General features: G+C 43.0%; 2 protein-coding genes across 5 annotated transcripts in view; both read left to right on the forward strand.

The window, feature by feature from the left end:
- Positions 1 to 789: 789 nt before the first annotated feature.
- Positions 790 to 4,647, forward strand: pglyrp6 (peptidoglycan recognition protein 6). The gene is made up of 5 exons (XM_086185098.1): positions 790 to 1,047; positions 2,116 to 2,946; positions 3,879 to 4,089; positions 4,165 to 4,459; positions 4,574 to 4,647. Exons 1-5 carry the CDS (start codon positions 984 to 986, stop codon positions 4,586 to 4,588), a joined length of 1,416 nt encoding a protein of 471 aa, XP_086041224.1. The 5' UTR covers positions 790 to 983; the 3' UTR covers positions 4,589 to 4,647.
- Positions 4,648 to 6,455: 1,808 nt separating this feature from the next.
- Positions 6,456 to 9,005, forward strand: part of wizb (WIZ zinc finger b) — a 25,648-nt gene continuing 23,098 nt past the window's right edge. For 2 of the 4 annotated variants that reach the window (XM_086185092.1, XM_086185095.1), the window contains exons 1-4: positions 6,456 to 6,701; positions 7,170 to 7,348; positions 7,429 to 7,630; positions 7,894 to 7,969. In XM_086185092.1, coding sequence (XP_086041218.1) covers positions 7,241 to 7,348; positions 7,429 to 7,630; positions 7,894 to 7,969 — 386 coding nt within the window. In that variant the 5' untranslated portion in view covers positions 6,456 to 6,701; positions 7,170 to 7,240. Of the gene's footprint in view, positions 6,702 to 7,169; positions 7,349 to 7,428; positions 7,631 to 7,893; positions 7,970 to 9,005 lie in introns of those variants that run through there. The other 2 variants (XM_086185094.1, XM_086185096.1) reach the window with 2 other exon arrangements.

A 9,005-nucleotide genomic window follows, 5' to 3' on the forward strand; every position in this document is an offset into this window, starting at 1 on the left:
TCATGTGTTCATCTACTTTTTGGAGATTTCCAGAATTGTAATTTATAATCCACTATAATGCATTTGCAAATGGTCCCAAGTAGCCAAGTGCTATGTAAAGGATTGTATCTAAGTGAAAACTATGTATGTAAAATACACACACACACACACACACACACACACACACACACACACATTTTTGGCCAAATTCATGTTGCCATTAGATGTCGTCTTGTCATTGTCATCAATATTGGGAACATCCTCATAAGATAAGCGGCCTAAGAAGCAAAAACAGAAATTTGATCCACTTTATTATATTTTGTTCATCTTTTTATTTTTCTTTTAGACTTGTGAACAACACCTTCTTGTACCTCTCCCTTACGTTCTTACATATTATCACAGATTGCAGTTATTAGAGAATTATGTCTGACTTGTGCATCGCTCAGTGATAAATTTCCATTTGAGTCAAATCCACTTTCTGTTGTGACATTGTGTGAAAATGCGGATCAGCAAATGTATTCACATGATCACTTCATGTTGACAGATGTTTCTGCCACTCTTTCACAGAATACACATGACTCACAACTCTGGGATTTCCAGCTGAGTATGTATGTACTTAACATTAACCAGAAGCTGCTTTTTGCCTCATAATTAGTTTAAAAAAATGCAGACTTTGCAGCGAGCTGAGGTTATTCCCAAACGGTTTGTTCCCCAAGCAGTTGCCACACTGACTGAGCTTTACGGAACTTGTGAATTCCTGCAAAATGTTTGTTGTCGTGAGAAGTTTCCTCAAAGACCGTAAGTGTTTAAAACAAACTGCCAGACCTCCAGGTGTCTACTTCTCACATTGCTTGGGAGGCCACAGCAACTGATTGGGCGTATCTACAGTATGTGTGCAGTGGTTACATAAACCCCATTCACTTTGCATGTGAAGGTCTATAAATAATGGCACGAGGCAGCAGACACTTAAGGTAACGTGAAGCCTTTGGGGTTGAAGGCCTAGGATGGATAAAGTATGGTGGACACTGACCCTGGCCTTTGTGGTCTTAAGCAGCGCAATCATGGAAGGTAATCATGTTTGCTTATTTTGTCAGATACTTTTAGGTGTACTGGTAACATACAGATTGTGACTGAAGTGCAAAGAACTGTTTTGACTTATTTATGTTTTTACTATCACTTCAAGCTGCAGGGAAATTGCACCATCTAGTTTAGTGAAATTGTAAAAATGAATAACTGGCATCAAATAATTCCTGCTGTCAGAGGGTAACAGCACAGGAGTGGGTGTTTAGATTAAGGAAGTGATTTATGGTGTGTAACTTTTACGTATAAATGAATGCCCTTCACATTCAAGCTACCAGGTAAAGTACTTGTTCCTTTGATTATGAAAAACCTGAAACGACAAAAAACAAAGTTCACACAGGTTTGCCTGACACAATAATGGTGGATAAATATTGACACAATCTCTCAGTTCCATAGGTGCAGACAAAACCCACTCACTATAACTTTAAAGGAATATGCCAACCCAGAGTCAGACAGGAAGATGGATAGCCTTCCCCTGTATTTGTGTTCATGAGGGAGCTGAGACCCACAGGCACCAGCGAGTCAGCTCGTCATAATGAATGGTGCTGGTTGGGCTGTGGAGCACACCTCCACCAAAAGTCGTCGAAAACCCTTTCCTCCAGAACAGTCCTTGAATGCATTGATAGAGCTAGGGTTGTGAATAACATTCACTGTAAAATAATTAAAAATCATCATTCAGGAATCAAATGAATTGCTTCCCCGGTTTGGCACAGTGATTTGAAACAGCACCTCAAAACTTTGGCAAGCAAAAATGTGTCGACTAGAGGATCAGATGCTAACCCTAATCATGGCTAATTCTATGAGAGGATAAGGAGGACTACTTAGGAGGAAAAAAAAATTAAAATTCTGAACTGGATGTAGTTAAAGCTAAGAAGGAACTAACACTGCACTAAACTCCCCACACAGAGGGCAGAAGTTTATCTATCTTGTCGTCTGTATTTCCCAAAAAGTCGGTGTTTTCCTTTAAGGCGGCAGTAAGGGAATGTGTGAGGCTGGAGAACATAGTTTCCATCAGCATCACATAGATGCATGAGTGCTTCCTGTGCTCGTCCCCAGCTTCATTTTCCTGGCACATGGGGGATTTCATCAAGGTGGTGAAGCAGTTGGAGGATGGAAGACATCAGTTGGAGCCAGTAGCTGTGTTGAAGAGGCTGCGCAGGGCAGCTGGTCTTAATGATGTTTTCATTCAACACTTTCTTGGCAATGCAAACTCTGGTGGTCCTGAGGTGGACGCTACCCTGTCAGATCACATTGCAAAGTTTGTACAGCACAGGGTGACTGAGGATGGCAGAGAGGAAGGTGTCGTTCTGACCCCCGATGGCACCACCGTTGCCCTCAGTCCGCTCCTCCTGGGCATCGAGGCCGGCCTCCTATCTAAGACCCGGGGGCGGGTTCGAGGTCTGCACCAGCTCACTCTGGCCAAAGATCTCAGCCATATGCTCAGGCACAGCTTCCCCCTCTCCCTGCATCTGGGATCTGATGGCTGCTGGGACAATGTGACGTTGCCTCAAGTCTTCACCCTCGCAGACAACCTCTCTACTACACCAACCACCGCTCAGGTCAATGGAGGCATGGATGGTGTGGTACTCGGGATGGAAGTCTGGGGCAAACCCAGAGGATCTCTCAAGCTCAGTAGTCTGCTGATGGAGTACTACAATCATCACCTGAGGACAGAAGGACTGGACGGGGCTCCCCGCCTCATCAGCCGCCGCCGCAGGGAGAACTTCAGAGAGCTGGTTGCCCCTCCAGTGCTGATTCGAGAGGTGGTGAAATCACTGGAGCTACAGGAGAGACTGAAGGGGCAACCAAAGATGGGGACAAAGGAGAAGAAGCGGCTGGTGGCTGTGGTGAAAGATGGAATGAAAGAGTTTGCCCTGATGTACATGGGTGAGCACAGGACAACACTTCACCCAAAAATGTTGGCTTTCAAATAGGAGTCTTGAGCACACAAAAACATTTGGCCTATTTGTATCACTACTTTGTGACTCTGAATGCAGAGTCATGTACATTTAGCTTAAAACTAATGTCTAACAACAGCAAAACTGTCCAAATATGTCCATTTAAAAACTCTTAAATGCATCATCTGGTATAATCCCCATCTTCTTTTTCCAGGCATATGCTCAGAAATCCACAAACACTTTGATTTGAATTTAAAACAAAGAACCACACTTTTGGTTTAGCATTTGTTCAAGGTAGCAACCAATTGCAACCAGCTTTGCATTCACCTGTGCTCATTCAAAGTAGTGCAGAATCAGAGAAGTATATATACATATATATATGTATATATACATATATGTATATATGTATATATGTGTGTATATGTATATATATGTATATATACATATCTATATGTATATACACATACATATCTATATGTATATATACATATATATGTATATATGTATATATATGTATATATACATATATGTATATATATATGTGTGTATATATGTATATATATGTGTGTGTATATATATATATATGTGTGTGTATATATATATATATATATATATATATATATATATATATTAGCTTACATTAAAAAAATTGTGGATTATTGAACATACGGTTGAATAAAGAAGTGGATTTTACCAGAAAACACACTTCAGTGTTGTAAAATCAATTGCACTGTGGTTTGTATAGTTGCTGGACATGGGGAGACATGACTCCAAGCTAACTGTACAACCTCAACCTCCTTCTGCATTCTGCAAACAAGTAAATCAGACTGGAGCTCAAGAAACCAATTAGTTAATACTTGAAAGGCAAAATACACTTTTTGATTCAAAACCAAAATGGTATTCTAACTTCATCTGTTTCAGACTGTCCACCCATCATACCACGCTGTATGTGGGGTGCAGAGGCCTACAGAGGAACGCCCACCATCCTATCTCTTCCTCTCTCCTTCATGTACATCCACCACACACACACACCAAGCAAGCCCTGTTTAACCTTTGAGCAGTGCTCTGAAGACATGCGCTCCATGCAGCGCTTCCACCAGGACGATAGAGGTTGGGACGACATCGGCTACAGGTAAAAGTTCTCCTGGGGCAAACATGCATATTTTCGCCATGTACCCATTTTACACAAATCTCTGCGCTCCTGCAGCTTCGTGGCTGGCTCAGATGGGTACATCTATGAGGGCCGCGGTTGGCACTGGCGAGGAGCCCACACCCTTGGACACAACTCCAAAGGCTATGGTGTCTCCTTCATCGGAGACTACTCCACCAGCCTGCCATCGCAGCATTCCATGGGGCTGGTGAGGGATCAGCTTGCATCCTGTGCTGTTGGTGGTGGACGACTTATCGCCAACTTCACCCTGAAGGGGCACAGACAGGTGGTAAATACTTCCTGTCCTGGAGATGCTTTCTACAATGAGATCAGTGGCTGGGAGCACTTTGGGGTACGTAGAAGTATTGAGAAAACCTTTATAAAAACCAGAGTATTTCCCAGTTCTGTTACTCCTTTTCGTTGCAAGGGTAGGTGTTTCTTTTAAGTTCAATTTCCTTCCTTCTAGGGGGTCGAGAAATGAAGATGATCTACTTGGAAAGAGGAAGACATATGTGAACCAAAGCTAAATAAATATTTGCCCTTAAACTGGTCGTTGTCATTGCTTGAGGCTGGTCATCAATGAGCCTCATCACCTGGGGTCACGGGGGGGGGGGGGGGGGGGGGGGGGCTGAAGCCTATTCCAGAGTCTGGATTAACCTGGTCCCTCTTGATGTCTTTGGACTGTGGAGGAAGCTGGAGTACCAGAGAGAACCCAGCAGGAACAGGGAGAACATGGAGACTCACCCAGAAAGACCCTGTGATGGAGCCGGGACTCAAACCTGGAACCTTCTCGCTGAAAGGTGACAGTGCTGACCACTGCACCACCGTGCTGCCTAAAACCTTAGGCATCTATTTGAGAACACAAACAGAAAACCATTTAAACTTACACCAAAATGCCAGTTTTTTGGGGGGGAAAATTCACATCTTCTCTATCCTCCCCAGTGTCAGATAAGAAGATAGATATCTGTGCTGAGACCGCGAGCAGACACAGCTAATTAGCTTATTGTCTGATTGTTTTAAAGACACCATGTGTTTTTGGAGTGTGAAATGTTTCAACTCTTTTGAACAGATCAGATCAGACAGGCTCTTTCTTTTCCCCCCTCGCTGTTGTCCTCTCTTTTAAGAAGCCAATCAGCAGATTATCTAATAAATCTATACACAGATTTTTTTTATTCCATAAAAAAATTTCTGAATACGAATTTTAATTTCACTTTTTCCCCAAGAACTGATTGCCTAATTAAACCACTAAGCTTACTAACCATATCACTAACAGTTCTTACACTAAATATTGTTCATTAGATATTTATCATTTAAATTCAATCATTTTCACTAGTAACTTTCAAACCTGTGGTTTTTTTATATCACTTTTTTGTTTATGTTGATATAGTTTACCTGAATTATTGTGTTTTCTTAATCAAAGCACTTCGCAAGTCAGACAAATGATTTTCTTCTTAGACATTAAAATGTAATAAAGTCGTGAGATGTACAACAGTGTAATAATTGGCATATATTCTGCAATTTTAAGACATTGTAGATGCATTTAAGTGCTTTAATATTTCATGGCACACAGACATTACCGTATGTTTTGGAGTATTTTAGATTATGTGATTTTAGATATCTACCCCTACTCTTTCAAGGTTTTACTTTGGCCATTCTTCACATTTTGATTCAGCCTCTAAATGCCACTTAAAAATGTTTAATATGCTAACATCTGGTATCCATTTTTGCAGCTCTCTCTATCTCTCGCGCGCGCACACACACGCGCGCGCGCGCGGTTTATCGAAGGTTTCTTAAAACTATAGACATACGAACATTCTTGAAACCCGACCGTGTCTATGATAATAGTACGTTTTTCTTACAGCCACCAGAGGGCGCAACAAGACCATTTATACACAGTTGTTAAGCAAGTATTGATTTCGGCTTTTAGGGGATTTTATTCCCGAAACGATTCGACAAACTTGATGTATTAATAAATACTTCATGCTTCGGGATGCATATACGTTGGTTTCTGTGAATATTTTACTTAAATAAGTGAATTTGGACAAATAAATGTTGAGAAGTTTGCACAATCGACACTTTAATCTTAAAATACTTCCAAGATTGAATATGTACAAAAACTAAACTTGATCAGCATGAAAGGTCAGATATACAGAGTTTTGTTTTTTCAGATTAAGTGTCGTCGTGATTAAAACGCAGCGAAACAAAGTGTCTTGTACTAATATTTGCCTTCCTATATCGATATACAGAAGAATGAAAGCCATGCACTCGGACAGGATGAACTTATTCAACTTGGTGCTGGTGTTGGTGGGTGTCTCGGACCTCTTCTCGTCATCCTCCCCGTCGACGTTACGCACGCAGCCGTGGCGTGCCTGCGAGCCTGATAACATGGAGTCCTCAGCCTGGCATCTTCAAGGGATCCATGCAAAAACAAACCCCGAGCCCCGCTAGGGCAGCGAGTGTGTCCGCGGGAGCAGCCCGAGCCTCCGGCCAGCATCGTCTCGAGGTGGACTGCCGCTTCAACGGTGTCCTAAACTATGGCGAGCGACGCTTGAACAGCCACCTTTCGCTGCGATCCGTAAAGCAGGCCGATATCAGTGAGTATTTACTCTAAAAACTGCAGTTCATGGGCGTTCGAGGTTTAAGAGGCTCCGTGCATGGCTGCAATGTCGTTCTCGTCACCTGACTGGATCGATATCAGCCACGTACTCTGGGGCAACAACCCGTGACACCTTGATGTACTCGGGCATTTACTGCCTGGTGGAGGGGCAGCAGGAGAGGACATGGGCCTGGCTATAAAGGCCACTTATTTATGTAACCATTCTGGGCGCCCTATTTCATTCTTTAAGACCAGACATGTTTGGAAAATAGGTCAAACATACCGAAAACTGCAGCTAGGGGCCAAACATGAGAAATGAGATGTGACACTTTGAAACATGCCTTTTGTGGCTGCCTAAGAAACTGTTCTGTATGCATATTCCTGCATGTGGGAGTGAGAGAGTGAGCTGTGGAAAGTTCGAAAGGAATAAAAACTTGAATGTTTGCTCACATGTGACTGTTGCCAGAAGACAAGGACCGGTGCACAATGTAGGCCGGTTGCTCTCCAGTGGGACTCCATACTGTTCTCTGGGGGACAATGGAGCCAGACGGGCGACCCCTAACCCCAGGGACCAGCTATGTGCCCCCACCCTTGAACTCAGCACAAAATCCCATCACCCAAACCTTCCTCAACTGCACCTTACAGGTAATCATTTCTGCTGCTGTGCTTGTCACCTTACAGTGAGATTTGTGAAAGCTTTTTTGTTGTTGTTGTTTTTATTACAGTCCTCATGTTCTTCAAATGTGAGAGATGGCGCGATGTCTGCCAAATGCTCATGGAGCCGAGCTGGAGGTGAAGGCCCTGAGCAGACTGAGGGCCCACAGCCCAGTGCAGACCTGGGGAGGAGCGCACAGAGGAGATTCAGGTCCTCAGCCTTTCCTTCCTCCCTCAGCTGGGACTCTGACTCTGAGAAAGAAACACTAGATGGTAACACATGGCTTAATAAGAAACTTGTTGCACACCTCAAGAGACTGCTAGCCTAACAGGGATCGTAGCAGTGATTGTAGCTAACACGATGCCACCTATCATTGTTGTCCCCTTATTGTTCTAAATGTGATTCAGTCTGCTTGTAGTGAGAAGTCTCTCATCTCTCTTTCTGTGTAACCCGGCGGCTACACTGTAGTTCTGAACTGTCAGGCTGGGAAGTGATGTTTCTGTGGTTGTGTGTTTTGTGTGCTGTTATGTGTCAGAGGAGGAGCTACAGCACTTTTCTAACCCTCACGGTCTGGCTGCTCACAGCCCAGGATCTCCTTCGCCCGGACTCAGGTGAGGAGGCGGTACAGTTGGAAGTGGAGCTTGTTTTTTGCCGGTGAAATCATCCGGGTAGATCGCAGCCAGAGAAACACCACAAAGCCAAATGATATTTTGTTTGGGAAAATGTGTGGCAAATAAGCAGAGCCATAGCCAGAATCTAAGCGAAAGACTGAGGTCATGAGCCCTTGTGCTCCCTGGATACCACAAATAACGTATTAGTCTTCAAGACTTTGTGTTCAGTTATATTTTTGACGCAGTACCTAATATTGGTGTGAGACTCTTTTCAGAGTGGATTTAGACGATATGGCATGTGTTTGTCCAACAAACATCAAGCTGCTTCCACCTTTCTGTTAGCTTGGCTTAGCATAATGGCTGGAAACTGTCTTTTAAAGCAATACTTCCCAAAAAAAGTCTATTTTATTTTCTCAAAGACTTAAGAATAACTGTCTCACAAAGTACATTTTCACTCCTTCATTTGTCCTTTGAGACCTCAGAATGCAGCGAGAGCCAGCCACATTTGTTTAGCTTGAAGCTAGTGGTGATTGATCGGTCACAATAACAAAAATGTTAAACTGTCCAGTGCATTATCCAGAATAATTCACTTCTTCCTCCTCCAGCTGTGAGCACAGTAATCTGTAAACACTTTGATTTGAGCTAAAACACAGAAAATATAACACTCGTATTTATCGTTCACCAGAAACAGCTGGCATATTCGGCTGAACCAACTCGGGCCCCTCCGGAACTTGTTAGCAATTGCACTGAACCGAAAGATATTTTTGTCTGGTTTTAGGTTAAATCCAAGTGCATGTGTACATATGATGAGACAACTTGTTGTTATCAAGATCCCACTTGCCTGCTCTTATTGCTGTTGTTGCCTCGTCTGACTGAAAAAAGTAAAAGAAGAAGAAATCGGATCCGTTGCAGCACCCAAGATGTTTCACACGCCTTTAATGTATTTCTATGAGCTGAGGAAAAAAAAGAGCCATGCTGGTTCTCTTGGTTTACAAATCTGTGCGCTCACATGATAAACTGATGGTGGGCTGGCTCA

This window comes from Aulostomus chinensis, chromosome 18 (assembly GCF_037954235.1).
Source record: "Aulostomus chinensis isolate RoL2024-O1b breed Wild chromosome 18, RoL_Achi_v1.0, whole genome shotgun sequence".
Classification (NCBI taxonomy): domain Eukaryota; kingdom Metazoa; phylum Chordata; class Actinopteri; order Syngnathiformes; family Aulostomidae; genus Aulostomus; species Aulostomus chinensis.

Coding starts and splice junctions, on each gene's coding strand:
- pglyrp6 (XM_086185098.1), top strand. CDS start 984: ATGGATAAAGTATGGTGGACACTGACCCTGGCCTTTGTGGTCTTAAGC. Junction 1,048..2,115: donor AAGCAGCGCAATCATGGAAG/GTAATCATGTTT, acceptor GCTCGTCCCCAG/CTTCATTTTCCTGGCACATG. Junction 2,947..3,878: donor GTTTGCCCTGATGTACATGG/GTGAGCACAGGA, acceptor CATCTGTTTCAG/ACTGTCCACCCATCATACCA.